This window comes from Labrus mixtus, chromosome 1 (genome assembly GCF_963584025.1).
Source record: "Labrus mixtus chromosome 1, fLabMix1.1, whole genome shotgun sequence".
In the NCBI taxonomy this organism is placed as follows: Eukaryota; Metazoa; Chordata; class Actinopteri; order Labriformes; family Labridae; genus Labrus; species Labrus mixtus.
Genome location: NC_083612.1, coordinates 31,937,447 through 31,955,721, shown reverse-complemented (window position 1 = coordinate 31,955,721; position 18,275 = coordinate 31,937,447). Strand labels below are relative to the sequence as shown.

Genomic DNA, 18,275 nt, shown 5'->3' with positions numbered 1-18,275 from the left:
GCCTTGTGACAGAGGAAGTGGAAGACTTAGGAGGTTAAGTAAAATAGTTTGACACTAAATCCTTCTATTTTTACGGTCCTTGAATTCACATGACCCCAGATATTAGTTAAAATGACTTGCTTTTTTTCCACTGTAGGATCAAGCATGCTCGTTTTCTGTGTCAACATTTGGTTTATGGCTAAAAATCTAAACTCTGACTCCTGTGCATCGTCATTTCTGAAGAGTCTTTGCCCAAATTTAATGTCAGTATTTAACAATTAAAACTGCCATGGTGACCTTAGGCGTTGACATGACTGAACTATGGCCTGGGGGACACTAAAACTCACCTCTCAGGGTGTCTTATTCTAATTATCTTATTGTTTCTGTGGGAGAAGAATAGATCCCTGGTGACTTTGTCTATGTGTTGAGTTCAGTTTGTAAGAAAAACCTTGCATGACTTTAACCCAGCTGCTCTGACTAACTTTAAATGACGTTGTTTTTCAGTGTTCGCAGGTTGACTGGAAATCGATTCCAAAGTCCTGACACTAGTAACCATTTCCAGATGAAGCCACTTTTTCAAAATCCTGCCATAATTCCACTGAAAACAGGGTGATTTCCCGCACCAGATGGCACAAACCACCCACAGAGAGAAGTGGGAAAAACTCTCAGTAATAAGTCTTACATTTCAGGACCGACCCCTCTTTTATCAACCACAATCAGATTTGCGTTTTATCCCCTATGGTGACGATTTAGGGAGTCTTTTTGTGTCGTCACGCCAGCAACACCTCAGTTTGAAGAGTTCACAGTTAAGGTCACATTTGTCAGAGTGAGCCTGGAGGGCAGATGTGACACTTTGTGGGATTTTTCAGAGGCACATTATGATGTTAGTTAATGTGCAGCATGCTACTGCAAGGCAGAAAGTTACTCTTGACAGTTTTTGTGATTTAAATTGTGCAACTGTCCAAATCACTTTACATCAAATCATCCCTTAACCCTCTAATGCTGCCAGCGTGCTTCAGAATCTGGGTGCATGGACTGTTTGTCTGTTTGGTTATCGATGTGGAGAAATTGCAAACTAAAAATTTGAAATGTCAAAATATTTTTTTAAACATTTTTTCTGTTGTTTTTGTGTGTGCATATGATCTTGCATCTAATGACCACATCTGGAAGATTTGCAGTGGCATGTATGCTTTTGTGTCCTTGACACAGTTTAGAAAAAAAAAGCTGCGAGGGTTGTAGGCTAAAGAATCTCTTAGCGTTCACCTGTCTGTGAAGAATGAAGACCCTTTTGTGTTTTTACATCCACGGTCAGATGTTATTAGTTTGAAAATTCTGATAAGGGACGATACATTTCTTGCTTACTCTCCACTTCTACATTGAAATGTGTTCATTCAGACATTTCCCCATGCCAAATGGACACAGATAACCTCTCATCATGTCAGCATCTGTTTTACGAGAGGAACATTTTTCCCTTTTTCAGGCAAAGGCTGTCAAGCTGTATAATGGTGTTGTTTTAGTTTGAAGGGGTTTATGGTGAAAATGGAGACGTGGAGGAGATATTCATTGGTAGTCATGTCATTAATTCTTCCCGTCGACTGAATTTTAGTTTGTTTTCCACGGTGGACTTTTTTCGGCATGTCAAAACATCCTTAAATGTGTTTTAGAATGCATACATGCTGTAGTGTAGTGTTCACAGTTGGATTCACTATTATTTATTAAAACTCAGCCTTGAATGTTACTGTGTTACGTTTGGTGATTTTTGCCCTGCAACACTCCCTGACTGCACAAGCAGTTTTTTTTTCAGCTCTCTTATAGCTTGCTACTCTTCGCGCTCATCACTTATTTCCTGTGTGGAAGCAGCCACTTCATGTTTGTTTTGGCTCCGAATTGAACGAGCTGCTACGGGTGGGAGAGAGCCAGACTCTACTCTTGAGTTTTCCCCAAGTGCTTTTTCCCCCTCCTTCCCTTTCAGCACTACCTCCATCTATTCCACTTTTCATCCCTTCGAAACTGTAAGTCTGCTGCAGGTACAGGCAACCCATGGAGATGACCATTTTACCTTCCTGTGACTGTGTTTATGTAATTTATCTTTAGAGAAAGGTTTGGCACCTCTGGGCCATCTGTAGAGCTAAAAGCCAGTCCATGTGTTATCTCTGTGGGAAATATATTTGCATCACAAGAGGCATATGTCAGATTCAGTCCGGGAATCCACGTGCAAGCCAAGCAGGAGGCGAGGCATACTGGCATACATAATCCCCCCCTATGATGTGCACCCTATGATGTTGGTTTATTTGTTGGCAGCTGTGGTCTGTTCGGGACTTACCCTGGCACTCCAGTCATCACAGCCCAGTATGTATGAGTATGTGGTACCTCAGTGGGACCAGTTTTGGCTGCTCAACCACCTGTTTGCACAGTGAGTTGCTTTTACTGCTGGTTTGAGTGCCTTTATGGACTGCTGATTTGAACTGTTCTATTTTTACTGTGCCCGGGTTTCCTGTTATTCATTGCCACCAGTGCGGTATAGAAAACTCATAGCCTAGAGTGTTAAGGAAGGAAATTACGTTCAGTTTAAAGTCACCCCGAAAGAATGCGTCTGGAATGAAACATGTTACGCATATAAGTTATTCTATTATTGTACTTTATGATTTGTGTTTATGAAGTTCTTTTTACACATACAACTTGGCTTAGCTGAGTAAATATAATCTTTTAAGCCTAATTAGCCCAGTCTATAAACCTGCACACATCAAGTCAACCGAGTGAATACTTCCTTCTTCAGCTACAATGTGCACTCTGACAAAAAAACACACTTCTTAATTTATTTAAGTTATATTTTTTGGGACATTTTGCCTTTATTTGATAGGATAACTGATGGGTTATAGTGCTGCTGCGACAAGCACTATAACCCATGACATGGGAGGCAGGACATACTGTAACCGCGAGACTATACAGTGCTTCAACACTTCTTTTACTCTTTGAAACCTCTGTAGCAACACAGTATGATTTAATCTTGAAACAGCTTCTTGTTTATCTCATCCTGGTTTCTGTGAAAACACTTAGTTCAGGCTCTCTTTGACTCAGGTGATTAGAATCTCTTTAAGGCCCCCTCCTTAGAAACCCACTTTCATCTGATTAGCCACCTGTCCTGAACCATGGGAAGTTAGACATGTCATTGTCTTATGCTGCATTCATGTGCTGCTCTGGGGCTTCAAGTTTCCGAGTTGGAGTCGTTCTTCTGACTTCAGTGTGTTCATGTGATTACAGTTCGGAAAGTCGGAATGTTGTAACAACAGCAAAACACAGCGATGATACTACAAAGAAGATCTGTGGAATGCAACTGTTACAAGTTATACTTAGGAAAAAAAGTTGATGTGCAATACGTGAATTAAAGGGATACTTCACCCATTTGCATTAAGCTTTGTATCATTAGAAACCTGGTAGTATTTTTGAATGGGCGTGCATCCCGCCCTCATTTCCCCCTGAGATGGGAAATCTTTGTATTTCTGAGTCTGAAAAGGAGCTTCCAGTGGAAGCTGTTGCGGTTAGCGGGGTGAAACTACAACACTAGTTCCTCATATTTTCGACCACTGAAGTTACAGACCAATCACAGATCAGTGGGTGGGAACTCACTCCCAGAATCGAAACTTAACGTCCGCCATATTGCTTGGAAGCTATGCTAACAGGCTCTATGGAGAAAGTTGAATCAGTTGAGGAAATGGCCCTATGGGTTGAAGTAAATATGTCTGTAAATGTTTTTATTACTATATTTTTACTGCTATACTGTATATTTTGGAGAAACTGTAACGATCGAATTTCCCTCCGGTATTAATAAAGTATTTCTTATTCTGATTCTGAACTAGAGGACCTTAGTGGGAGTGGCCTGCGGTACTGTGCATTCTGGGATTTGGTGTCTTTCATCCACATGAGCCAAAAAGACACTTTCTGCCTTTTGTTGACCAAGAAGGCACCAACTTCAAAATGTATTTCACATTTCTACATATATGACCCAATGTCAATACAGATTCATGTTTCAACAGGTGAAGTATCCCTTTAATAAAAAGTAGGTTAACATTGACAAAACATATTTTGCCCCCCATTTGATGATGATTCTGACGTCAAGTCGGGAAGTCAGACGCCTAATAATTTTCCGATTTTCCCAGTTGTTGTTCCGACTTGAGCAGGTGTTCATTTTACAACTCGGAAACTCGTTTTTCCAATGTGTCCGACACCGCATGAATGCAGTATTATTTTTCCTGGCATATGACCATATAAGGAATTCTGTGACTCCGTGATGATGCAAAATCACCATGGTAGAAAAAACCTGCCTCCAACCAGAGCAACCTGCAGACTGAGCTCTGAAGACAGGGGGATAACTCAGACCTGCTTTTACATACTGATTTAAAACTTTTCCCACATTTAGTATGAATATCCAACATTCTAACAATATTCAACTCCTTAAAATCAACACATCATAACATCCACCCTTTAATGTCGTGTTTTCTCTTCTGTTTACAGAGTCTAGGCTGCGATGAGTATCTCGGTTCAGGAAAGGTGATGGACAAGTGTGGCGTGTGTGGAGGCGACAACTCAACCTGCAGGCTGGTCTCTGGAGTGTTTAAACACAGTTTAACCAAGATCGGCTACCACAAGATAGTAGAGATCCCAGAGGGAGCCACCAAGATCAACGTCACAGAAATGGTGAAGAGCAGGAACTACTTAGGTGGGGGAAAAACACTTTTATGTTTATTCTGTGCTCGACAGTACCAGTTCTGTTTTCAGATAGACTTGTAGATTCACAACAGAGAAAGTGAGGCTTGTTCAAGCTGCGGTCGTCTGTTTTCTTGCCAAGGATTGGTTTTATGGTTTCTGTCTTTGTTTCTGTTTCAAATCTGGGTGAACGATTCAAGACACAATTACCAAAAGAACAAAACTAAATGTGACTATGATTGAGAGTTTTTATTTTGTTAGTGAACTCAAGATTGTGAAACTCTGCTCATCCAACAAAAAGTGATGTGAAGTGCAGCATCTGTATGAAATCATCAAACACTAATACTTCTTTGGCATCGATTAGTTTGAGAGGACGTCGGTTGTTAAATGGTTTGAACAGACAGCAGGGCTTCAAAATGGAAAACATCTCCCTTTGTTTTTCTGCTGAAGATATCGTTTGATTTGAGGCTTTGCAGCGTTTGCTGGATAATGTGTGTCCTGTCACAGCTAATTTAGCTTTCTCTTGGCAAACCGAGAGTTCCTGTTTTCATCCAACTCTATAGTGTCATCAATTGCAGTCCACTGCAGATCTCTGCTTCATACTGCTCATAACACATGTTGAAGAAATAATCATCTCTGTGCACTTCCTGTATTATTACATTACAAATCTAAAGTCTTGACATCAGTGAAAAGAAGGGTCATGGAAGATAAGGATCAAAATGATAAGATGATAAATAGGATTGTCGTTTGGTACATGGACATATGACAGGTCTTCTACTTCTAGCTGTGTTGCAGCAGCTGCTTTGTCTAAAAAGGCAGATGGACCAGTGGGTGGTGTCACTTTTTCAGGGTCTCTACCACCCAGCAGTGAGCAGCAGCCTTTCACCGGAGCTTCTGAGTGTACCGCATCGGCCAGATAATTGCCAACTTAATAAAGTTGCGACAGTGGGACACGGCGGTGGATTATTTTCAGAAGCTGCTGCTGGAATGTCAGACATTGTTTAATGAGAGCCATGCGGTAGGTTTAGAAGACGAGAGGATCGGCCCTGATTTCCCCCCACTGTCTCTCCCCTCAAGGGAAAGTGCATAAACACACTTTCATTAGAGGATCTTACCCCTAAAGCCTCGCCAGCCTTTTTAATTAAGGTGAGGAATTTCAGCACTGTGTGGAAAATTAACAACACTAAGGATGGATTCAGAACCTTTCAAATACAAAGTACTTGGTTTTCAAGTATGTCCCGCTTTCTTTCATGAGCCCACCATTTATATACAGACAAGTACACTGAGCTATGTAAAGACGTCCTCTCTTTCAGTAAACATTTATATACTTGTACTATAGAAATCATTTTGACAGTGGAAGTAAATCATGCATAAACAATTACTCCCCTCATGCAAGAGAATGTCAAACAGCCTTGATAGTAAAATAAACAGTCATCTTAAAACTATTTTTTCAATTCATTGGAAAGGTACAAAATTCCAAGCATAGTTTAAAAGTATTTTAAAATGTGAACAAAAATATGAAACAAAAAACATGAATCCAGCAGGAGCCACCTTCTGTATCCTCACCACATCTTGGATTTTCTCTCAATAGCCCTCTGTTCTACGCTGTGCATGACTAATGTGCTTTAGTAGTCCAAACGCTCTTTTACAACCCCGTCTAATGTTACACTTCTAATGCTTTTCTAATGGCCTCTTGTACTTAATCCATGAAATCAGTGGAAAACATCTTTGGAGGATGTGTTACAGCATTTGCATGAAAGATTTGTCAGCACAATCAGATCCTGTGCTTTGTGATTTACCTTTTAGGGTGGAAAAAATCTACACAGCTGTCATTATGCCTAATTGATAGCACATTAAGCAATAATGATATGGAAGAGGTTTGGTAGTTATGTTTAATTTTGTCTGAGCCCAAACTTTGGAGATGTTTGTATGGTTATTCTCTCTCTATCCTCCAGCTCTCCGGAGTCGATCAGGCAGATCCATCATTAATGGAAACTGGGCGATAGACCGACCAGGGATGTACGAGGGAGCGGGGACCATGTTCACCTACCGACGGCCTAATGAAATCCGGAGCACAGCTGGGGAGTCCTTTCTAGCTGAGGGTCCCACCAATGAGATCCTGGATGTTTATGTAAGTCACTCTCCTTCTCTTTTAGTCGTGCTTTGTAGAGTTTGTTCAAGTCAGGTCGAGTCATAGACAGAACATAAGAAGTAGATGTAGCCACTGTGACTGACCTCCTCCATTGGTTTGGTAATCCAAATTCCAACACTTGATTTTGACTTAAGGGTTGTTGCCATCTGCTTTCTGAACTAGAAGTGGCCGTATTAGAATGACAGGGTGTTTAAGCCTTATATTTGTTTAAAGGACGCCATATATGACAATTTTGTACTTACAGGCAGTCACATTCTAAGGAATATCTTACTGTGTTGTTGATTTGACACTAAAAAGGCCATGAATTAATAAACATCATAAGATGGTAGTGAAGACTCAAACAAGTCATTGAGTCCTAAACTTATTCAAAAAATGTTTATGACGATTGTCATTTCAGAATTTAAAACTTTTAAGAAAGTATTATTTTAATATTTTTACTCTACCTCAGATGATCTTCCAGCAGCCAAACCCGGGTATTCACTATGAATACGTTCTACCCTCTGAGACACCAGTCGACCCTCAGCAGCCAAATCACAGTCATGAAGGTAACAAGACCCACTGTACTTCCCCTTTAAATAATTTCTTACATCAGATTAACCTTATTATTAATAATTCATAGATGTAAGATTGATGAAGAAACTAACTAGCAGATATACAGTTATCCAACAAACCAGGCATCTTTTCATCCCTACTGATCTAGTATTATAGCTATGTTTCTTAGTGTGTCTAATCTCACATCTCCATGGTTTAGGGAATGCTGTAAAAGTACAAGCTGAATACGACCATCACCCAAACACTCGCCAGGAAAACTTAACTCCTGCAGGTGGGGGGAGGGTTCCTCCTAGTCTTCCTGACAACCACGTTCCCGTCGTACAGCCTCCCAGACGTGTGAGAGAGTACAACTGGAAACAGGCTGGAACCACAGAGTGCAGCGCCTCATGTGGGAAAGGTTAGTCGTTCAGTTTATGAACTACTAGTTGCAGATTATCTACAGTAAAGTAAGCATACATTTTTACACCATAAACATTGAAAGCAAACCAAAAGGCCTGTTGTGTAAAATCCTATAATGTCACTAAATGTTTTGATTAATCCTACATTCATAAAACATTTTTTGTATTTTAGTTTTAGGAATTAGTGCTTGAATTTGAAGCTGTTCATGAAACAGACTGAAGGGAATACTAATGCCTCTATGTGACCTACAAAGGCAAACAAGATAATCATGAACAAGACAGACTATTTTTATTTCATTATATTAATACCTGTAACAACTGTCATATTGTACATGTTTTCCCCCCACAACAAATATACACAATGATTGATACATTTGACTGATAAAAGAAAGCAAAATCTAATATTTGTCACAAATACTATCAGTACACAGGACGAGATCAGTGAAGAGATAAGGTACTGCTTTGTCCACAGGGGGCGCCAAATAGACACCAACTAAAAGTTCATTACAATAGCTTAAAATCTGCTTTGTATGCTTCTCAGGGTTCAGATACTCCATCTTTCAATGTGTCTCCCGGGTAAACCACGTCCAGGTGTCAGACACTCTGTGTGACAGCAGCAGCAGACCGACTCCTCAGGAAGAGGCCTGCAACCTGCAGCCCTGCCCTGCCTTGTGAGAAACATCACTCTTCTGATCTCACACAAGAGCACACTTCTGAATGCTGCTACATTAAGTATACACATCATTGTAGTTGAAGCATTAACATATCTTCCTATAAGATCAGGATATGTATTATATCTACTGTAAATGCAGCTTCGTCCCTTAGGGATCAGACATGGGAGATGCTACTTAGAGCTCGACTGGTGGATACTTTTCACATTAGAGACTACTAGTGTCAAATAATGTCATCTGCCCTCACAGATTTAAAAAGCAACAACAGAGCTGGGAGCTCAGGGCCCCTAAGTGATTGGCCTGGAGGGCCAATTTGAATCCAAAATGTTGATGTACTTTTAAGACTGACTCCTTAAACTTTGAGATTCTGCAGCTTATGTATCATTTGTCTTGTGTTCATGGGTTAGGAAAGCAACATATGTGAACACAACCTTTGCAATTTAATTTTTACATATGATGGAAAACACATTTATACAAACAAATGATTATTAAAACAAAACAAATACATAAATCAATCAATGTACACTGCCAAGGATACCTTTCTAACATCAAGCCTTTTCCCCCTGAGCAGCTGGGACATTGGAGAGTGGTCAGAGTGCAGTAAAACCTGCGGCCTGGGGATGCAGCACCGCCAGGTCCTTTGTCGGCAGATTTATGCCAACCGCACTCTCAACGTCCACACGAGCCACTGTCGACACTTAGAGCGTCCCGAAATCACCAGTACATGCCAGCTGAAGATCTGCAGCGAGTGGCAGATCCGCTCCGATTGGACCGCTGTGAGTGACCGCTGTCAGTCACAATGTGACTGCATTGATCTCTCTGCCCTTCAGTTAATATAGTTTAAGGTCACATATTATCCTCCTTTTCAACAAGTTTAAGCCTCAGAGCTCCCAAAAACCTGTCTATGAAGTTTCTTGTTCTAAATCCACTCTGATCCTGTATTTGATCATGACTATAAACCCCTCTATTTCAGCCCTGCTCAGAACAGGCTGTTTCTGTATCTTTAGCTTTTAATGTAAATGAGCTGTGTCTGACCACACACCTGTGGAATTGTTTTCGTGAGAAGGCAGACTCAGACAGCAGAACAAACACCTAGCTGTGGGAGTGTCACCCACCTGGGGGAGGGGTTACTGCCCTTTGTGATGTCATGAAGGGAAAATCTCCAAACGGCCTGTTTGAGGACACATTTTCTGAAAAGTGGAGCAGGCAAAATATGGAGAGGATGAGCTTTTCTCATCATTGGGGGTTTGTAGACAGACTAGGGACACATTAGATTTAGAGAAACATGGTTAAGTGTATTTTTGCATAATATGTGACCTTAAATAGATGACATGTATCAGATAGTTCTGCACATGCATGAAATGTTATCCCAGATGTCAGTATCATATTTTTTCTTTTATTCTTGTATCAACCTCTTTAAAGGAATCGTTCTTGAATAACACCTACTGTGATACTGGATCTGTTGTAAAAAAAAATCAAGCCAGAGACAATAAGCTTTGTTTACAGTGGAAAATGTAAGTCAGTGTTTTTGTGTCTATATTACATTTTTGTGTTGTGTTAATTAAAATGAGCTTTATATTTTAAAAATAATAATGTAGGAAAAAGCAATGTGAAAGAGGTCACTTGAAGTGAGGATCCTTGAGAATCTGCTTGTTCTGCAGCTCCCCTTGGCCTTACAAAGCTCTACAGTCACTTTCAGCACATCTTTCATCCGTCTGGGTGCAGCCTTACTTTTCTGGTTCGGTCTAACTATTCTCATTGTGCAGCTCTGGAGAGTCATGATGGATTTATCAAAATATTCTTGAAAAATATGAAATATCTGGTAACAGAGTAAGCATTCAGACTCTGAGTAGATGCATAGGCACAGCAGGAGTGCACATTATATGTCCTCTATGTCCTCAGCAGGGTGCAAAGAAAACATACAGAAATTCAAAACTTGACACCTGGAATAAGAAGCTTACCTTGGAAAACCATAGACAGAATCCACTGTATTTTAACAGATACATTAATGTACTTGATAAATAAAGCTTAAAACCAATGTAATGAAAAACATAATCAATCATTCTGGCTCCCCTGCAGTGTGTACTTCTACTGTGCTAATCATATGTCCTGTGTCTCTGTAGTGCTCGGTGCCATGTGGGCTGGGTCAGAGATCACGGGAGGTTCGCTGTGTCAGCAACGTGGGCGACTTTGTTCCCGACGATGAGTGCAACATGAATCTGCGGCCCAACGACGTAGAGAACTGTGACATGGGAGCTTGTGCCAAGAGCTGGTTCTACACAGAGTGGGGCAACAGGGTAGGTGTTACAGTTAAATGGAGGCATAGAGACTTCCATTCATTTCTAATAACAGTGGTAGTCATTGTATAGGTCTATCTTTAAGCATTCAGATAATGTTAAGATCTTTAAAATAGAATGTGACAGCTGGAAACATAGCTTGGATACAATGTTAGGTCTAATGTTAAGGTCAGATCCATATTTAATCATCTCTGGCTCACATGATCATAAATGTACAACGTCTGACTAGATTCTGTGATAAGGCCGATTGATCTACTCAATGTCCTTCGATGCCAATTACCACAACCAGAGTGTTGTTTTTCTCTTTTTTGGATCAACCAATCACAGCTTTTGAAAGAATGTGTCATACCTAGCCTCCTCTCCAGTACGATAAACGTTTGTGTCCCCTCCCTATATACTCTGATAACATTCCCAACTAATCAATAAGCTAGATCTTTTAAAGCTTAGTGAGGAGCTCTTATGGAGTATTGTCAGAATGTTTGTGAATATTGGCTCAGATTATTTCTACGTTTTTTATGTAGCCTGAACATGTAGTGGTAGAGTGTCATTATAACAGTTAAGAAGATTTTTTTCTTAGCTTAGATTTAGTGGCTGTGGTAGACAGGAATAATTCAGACTGGGAGACAAAACCACCAGTAAATTACACTAACAGGAGCAGGGACATTTGACAATCACATGTTTAACTTAAGTAAGGGACAATGCCTGAGGAGATGTAGGCCTATATTTTCAAGGATTCATGGACAAGTGGAGAAGTGGAGCCAGAACAGAACACCATATCTTCCTGCATGGGCACATCAGGGCATTGTCCTGCTTGTGAAGTGGTCACTTGAACATCAACAAAACTAAAAACATAATCCTTAATTTAAAATATAAAGTTTCCCTATGAAGCAAACTTCTTCCTCTTGCTCTTCCTCTGGATTTGTCCAAGAGCTGGAAAATCATCAGCTTATTAAGTTCTTATGCAATAACAATGTTGTTATATTAGATATACAATGTATCTTTGATAGGATTTGACAACTGGGCATATTTCTTGGCTGTTAAAACTTACAGTATAGAACCTTTTGACTAAGCTATCAGCAAGAGAGCTAAGGATATGTGAGCAACATTCAAAAGTTAGTGCACAGTCATTCAGGTTTTTCATCAAATAAAATCTGTCACTAGCGTATGTAAAGAGAAGAGAAATATGTTTTTTTGCAGGTTCATGAATTTCATTACTAGTGTTTCTACTCCACAGTGTTCTGCTGAATGTGGGATGGGAGTACGATCCAGAGGAATCCTCTGCCTGACCAACCACATCAGTAGTCTTCCTCTGGCGGGTTGCGGCAGTGAGCGGCCCGCCGACTCTCAGGTCTGCAACAACGGCCCCTGTGAGAACCGCATCGAGTGGTTCACAGGCCCGTGGAGCCAGGTATGAGGATTGACTGAAGGTCAGGCAGGGCTTATGAGGAGGTTGTCTGGAGTAGCTAATTATATGGGATTTAAGTTGATTTTACAGTGACATGCATTTCTTCTGTCTCAGTTTGTATGTAATTGAATCCATATGTTGTCCTGTTACATGTGAGCAGTGCTCTGCAGAGTGTGGTGCAGGCAGCCAGCAGAGGTCAGTGGTGTGCCTAATAAAATCAGATGAAGGATTCACCGTCATGCCGCCGTACGAGTGCTCATCTTTGGACCGGCCCCTCAGCCAGCAAAGCTGCCACCTGAAGGCATGTGGAGCAAAGTGGTACCACACCGACTGGAGCTCAGTGAGTAGGATAAAAAACTTTTTCCATTTGGCTGTTTCGATGCCCTTAAGCAACATGTCTACTCCCTATTACTCCTACTAGCTGGGTAATGACCAACAGGGCCATTTTGGAGTCACAACATTGGAGTCACTACAATGTTACACTGTAGGCTCATCATACACTACATTTCAAATGGGACATATTATGAAAAGTCCACTTTTACAGCATTATTGAACACATATTTGGGTAATCTGAGTGTCAACTGACCCACAAATTATTAAATAAATCCATCCAGTCCTTTGTTTGTAGTCTTACAACACAGAGAAAAATGCTCTGTTTCAAAATTTCTCAGTTTGTGATGTCACAGTGGGATTCTGGTAAGAAAATACCCTCCCCTCCCCTGATATCTCCACCCATGGACTCCACCACCAGCCTAGAACAAACCATTTGCGCAGGTCTGCCATTTTTAGTCTTGATACACAGGATTGATGTCTACCGGGAAAACTCAGGGGGGGGGCTCATTGCATTTAAAGAGACACACACACCAAAACGGAGTGTTCTGAGAGAGCTGGTTTATACAGGGTCACAAACCTCCTCTGGTGCTTGATTCATGTTATATTTTGACCAAAGCACGGCACAGATGTTTCATTTAGACCACAGGGGGACTGTTTGAAAAGGTGGAAAAGGGGGATAATATGTCCTCTTTAAAGTATGTTGATCCTCTAGACATTGAAAGTGAATGTTAGCGAAGTCACTAAAGTGCCACCAGTAGACACACTGTTGGTGGAATTTGATTCATCTACTTCTGACTGATCTCACTGACTCCTGTCCTTCCAGTGTTCAAAAACATGTGAGAGAGGTTTCCGTGTTCGGGAGGTACGCTGCCTCTCTGATGACATGCTCTCCAGCGAGGGCTGTGACGAGAAGCTGAAACCAGCAGACAAGGAGGACTGCAACCCAGAGCCCTGCATACCTCAAATAGGTCAGTCATATCATTATATTACAACATTATTATTAGATTAGGTATTATGGTATTATTAGGCTAGATGTACCATTAGCTAACATGGCCAAGCAAAATCCCTTTTGTCGTCTTTTGTATATTTGAGTATCATCTGTATAACAGTGATTACTTATGGAGTGCTTCCTGATGGTATTACTCAAAGGCAGCACATATTAAGTGAAAAGAATCAGTCAAAAAAAATAATCCTATGATGCAGCAGACATGGAAACAACAAGATGGAGCCGTCGCCCTGTAAGGCAAGGCAAGTTTATTTATAAAGCACCTTTCAGACACCAGGCGAAGTGCTTTACACAGGCACAAAAAGCATTTCAAACATTTCACAAGATAATAATAAAACAATAAACACAATCTAAGACTGCAATATAAATTGAGGTAAAAATAAGATTTAGATACAAATAAGTTTAATAAAAAGTAATTGATCAAAAGAAAACATTAAAAACGTATTGTCAATACACACATATACATAGTAAAACAAAGCAAAGTAGGTAAATGTCTCTAATAACCGACATGGTGGTTTATTCAAATGCCACATTGAACAGAAATGTTTTGAGCCCTGATTTAAATGTGTCAACTGTTTTAGCACACCTCAGACTCTCTGGCCATTTGTTCCAGAGGTGGGGGGCATACAAACCAAAAGCCCCCTCAGCCTGCTTTGTTCTTATTCTGGGCACATTGAGGAGGCCTGCCCCAGAAGACCTGAGTGGTCTGGGTGCCTCACACGGTGTAAGTAGGTCTGAGAGGTATTCAGGGCAGAGACCACCAGCAGGGAGAGGCATGGGGGTTTGGTGCATGCCAAGCCGGGGTGGCAGGCGTAGGTGGATGCCTTGGCATGCTAATCCCTGGCAGCGCAGGAACGTCACCTCTCTGGTGCTGGAGGTGGAGCGCTACCAGCTAGATATAGTTGGGCTCACCTCAACAGACAGCACTGGTTCTGAAACCAAACTCCTGGAGAGGGGCTGGACTCTCTCCTTTTCTTGTGTTGCCCAGGGTGAGAGGTGCCGGGCAGGTGTGGGGGATACTCATATGCCCCCTGCTCAACGCCGCTGTGTTGGAGTTTTCCCCTGGGCTATGTGGGGAAAAAGCAAGGCAGTGGATTTGAAACTTCAACAGAAGTAGTTTCAGCAGCATTTGGGGGCTATAAATGTTTAAAACTCTGTAGGATTTACTCGATCTTCATAATAAGAAAAACCTTTTTTTTTCCCTTTCAGATGAGAATTGCAGAGACAAATACTTTAACTGCAACGTGGTGGTTCAGGCTCGCCTCTGTGTGTATGATTACTACAAGATGACATGCTGTGCCTCATGTTCTCGGGTGGCCCACAGACAGTCCATCAAGCGGGTTCGCAGCTAGCACTCTCTACCGAAAGCCCGACATTGGGAAGAACTCAAAAACCGTTGCAGGCACTCTTCCTCCCTTGGCCTGCCCGGGGAGAGGATTGACAGGACCTTGGCGTAAATGGGCGCCAAGGACTGAAGCTGAAGAAGGAACACTTCAGTTGAGTCGTTTGGAACTAGCTAAAGGGAAAAAGGAATATCTAAGAATTGTTGAGGCAAGGAATCCACTCACTGCATAAACAGAGCGCTGGTTTGGTGAGAGATATCAGAAGCAAACCACGAACATACAAAAAATGGATTTTACACAACATTTCAAATTAAGGATCCACCTTGTTTTCAAACAGAGCAGTTTTCAGCCACCTACTGCAAATAACAGCTCTTGATGTATTACAGGAGATTGAAGAGAAGAGTTCCTGAAAATGTTTTAGGAAGACTTTATATAAGAAAGTATATGAACTCTTTTGTTTTTTTACACTATGATGCTCAGATTTTTGCTCGGATTTCATTTGGTGTTTCACTTATTATCAACTATTTAACATCCACTTTGTTGACCAAAGATATATAACGTTTTCAAGCTGAAGACAATGACATTTTGTTTTTCTTGAAAAACAAATATTGTGCATCAAAGCCTAGATGGTGCTAAAGGTACATCCATAACACAGCATAGAATCACAAGCAGAATCTCTGAATGTCAACTCTTTGTGCCACAGATGAGGTTTTTCTGATCATCTTAACCAGTAAAACCAGTTTTCTTTTCAATCATGGATAACCATGAGGTTTAAATGCAGCCTATGTAACATGGATGTACATATGTATGTATGACAGAGTGAATGATAAAGATCTTTTTTAAGGGTTCTCAAACGGTCCTTCCAGTAACTGGAGAGAAAATAGCCCTCTTTATTTATTTATGTGGCTCCCCAGGAGAGGACGCTGGTTTTATCGGCCACCAGTGGCCCCTGTCTGTCTGGCTGTGGGGATAAAAAGCCCCTGCCATGTCTCCACCAATCACAGCCTCTGAACTGACTGTAGGCATTCCACACCTGGATGGTAGAAGCAGATGGTGAAAAAACTCACATATTTGGTAGAAATTAAATAAAAATTGCGTGTGTATTTTCTTTGGGAGACGATCATTCCACGATTCTTGATAAATCACCAATCATAAATACATTGAATTATTCATATTGTTAATATCTGATTGTATAGATGAATCATGACAGTATTTTTGATTATTTATCTGGTACAGTTTATATGTGGTTTACATTTATAGTACACCATATACCCCCTCTTTCATTTTCATACAAAACCTACACACTGTACCTCTTGATTGTTCAATTGTTTTTGTATAACATGTTATCAGTACCCTCCACGCACAATAAACATACCTCTGATCTGTAAGTACTGCAATGCATCAGTTTTTAAGTTCACCATGACTCAAGTGTGCATTTTTAACTTAAAAAAAAAAGACTTTGTAACAAAATAATTCAGACTTATTGCTTTAGAATACCAAGAATACCAGAATTCTTCATAATTGAACAATTGACTCATAGGAAAATTAATTTATTGTTTTATTTTTAATCTTAAGTGATCAACATTTGACAGTCATGGAGTCTTCTTGAGAATTCTTCAAAACAAACTGAAATAAACAAATTACAAATAACTGTTACAATGAAAAGCAAACTTTACACTAAATGATTCTGTTTGAAGTATGTTATTCAAGTCGTCCATCTAGAGGACAAAGGTGGTATTACAACAACAAATCAGGAGCATCGTTACACCTAGTAAATGGACGCTACTTTATTTTCAAGATGAACATTGTCTCATTTTATCACAGATCTGCTCAAGGGATTTAAAAACAGTGGATCTTTACTGCTCTATTTCACATATAGATATTTTTTAAGTTTGTCCTTTACACTACGGACCATACCATGATTTAAGAGACCTTGAATGACCAGCTATTCCTATTTGATGGGTTGTTGTTTTTCATTTCATACCTTTTCCCATAAAATCAGATGTTTAATCACTAGATGAAGCCTAGTTATTCAAACTAAATTCTTCACAGTGGCCTGTACCATTCTCAAAGCAGCTGACATCCTTTGTTGTGGTGAGTGTGACTCAAATGTGGAGGGGAAACATCAGTCGGTTTTCTCTTCTTTAATATCAAGAAGCCACTGATACTTTGATATCGGGCATCAGATGACCTGACATCGACAGCCCGGGTCTCCTCGATGTCTTTTCTGAGCAGAGTTTATTTTTTCAGTGGAAGATTGATGAGTGTTGCCTCCACCTCTGACAACATCCACTAGGTCTGGAAACCCTAAACAGTCTTTCCCTACGGCTGACTTATGGTTGTATTCTGCCTTTTTTAGATTGAACATGGCTGCAGCGCTGAAGTCTTTAACAGCATGTCATAGTTGATCACTGTGTAACTCTAGTTTACACTGTAAGCTGTCTCTGTAGGAGGCAGACGTACTCATAGATTTTTTTCTACTGAATGACAGCGGCCTCTGGTGGCTAATTCTTGCTAGTGTTTTTATGCATCTAGATAATATTCCTCCATCGTCTTCACAGCTTTTACAAAATAAATATGTATTAAAAACATAAGGCATTCGGTCAACCATGGATGCTAATAGAGCAGCTGCTTTAGTGAAAAAAGTTAAATAATACCTTAAAAGGTAGCACAGACTGTAAGGACTCGGTATGTTGGTATGGACCAACTATGAAATTAGGACTGGTTGCCGTGGAGGCGCTGTTCACTTCCTGGGCACTGTCGATGTGTCCTTGAGCAAAGCACCATCATTTTAACTGCTCACTCTGACATCTCTCAATAAATAACATCGTGTACAGTCATATACCGATTTTTAAACAAATATTTATTGCAATCCCATTTAAACCAACTGGCGAGTCTCTCCATAACAGTTGACTTCTTTACTTGAATCCAACAGGTATTTCACATAACAATGCCCTGTAGGCTTTATTTGACCCAATGAAAAAGTTATCACTAACGCAGGTTTATGAACCTGTTTTTTTTTTATTTTTTTTTATTTCCTGATTCAAACCTTAACGACACGAGTTTAGCTGTTTTTGATGAATGTTTTAACCTCCTTTAAAGCAGTATACACATACTTCTGATCCATGCGTTTTTTCTGATGTTGTCTTGTTTAAGTTCAAGATGACAAACATATACAACGATTCAACCTCTAAGGGAAATAACTGTTCTGGGTATGCCAACCTAAAGGCCTGAATGCTGCATTCCCAACAGGATGTTCAATAGAAGCAAAAACTACAGTATGTAGAATACAGAAATGACCTGTAATGAAAGTTTCTTATTAAAGTCATCCATCTAGAGAACAGTGGCTGTCTTATAGAAAACACTTATCATAATTCAATTTTAAATAATTCTGCTCCATCTTGTTATGGACGGGTTTCTCTGCTCATCAAGAGT

At 40.4% G+C, this 18,275-nt stretch overlaps 1 protein-coding gene across 2 annotated transcripts in view; it reads left to right on the top strand.

Annotated features, from left to right (window-relative positions):
• The window catches only part of LOC132977574 (thrombospondin type-1 domain-containing protein 4-like), a 49,771-nt gene extending 33,543 nt beyond the window's left edge, over positions 1–16,228 (top strand). For both annotated transcript variants that reach the window (XM_061042265.1, XM_061042276.1), the window contains exons 8-18: positions 4,492–4,696; positions 6,639–6,814; positions 7,284–7,380; positions 7,587–7,784; positions 8,327–8,456; positions 9,028–9,232; positions 10,580–10,753; positions 11,988–12,161; positions 12,319–12,498; positions 13,315–13,459; positions 14,707–16,228. In XM_061042265.1, the coding sequence (XP_060898248.1) occupies positions 4,492–4,696; positions 6,639–6,814; positions 7,284–7,380; positions 7,587–7,784; positions 8,327–8,456; positions 9,028–9,232; positions 10,580–10,753; positions 11,988–12,161; positions 12,319–12,498; positions 13,315–13,459; positions 14,707–14,849 (1,827 nt within the window). In that variant the 3' untranslated portion in view covers positions 14,850–16,228. The remainder of the gene's footprint in view (positions 1–4,491; positions 4,697–6,638; positions 6,815–7,283; positions 7,381–7,586; positions 7,785–8,326; positions 8,457–9,027; positions 9,233–10,579; positions 10,754–11,987; positions 12,162–12,318; positions 12,499–13,314; positions 13,460–14,706) is intronic.
• Positions 16,229–18,275: the final 2,047 nt, after the last annotated feature.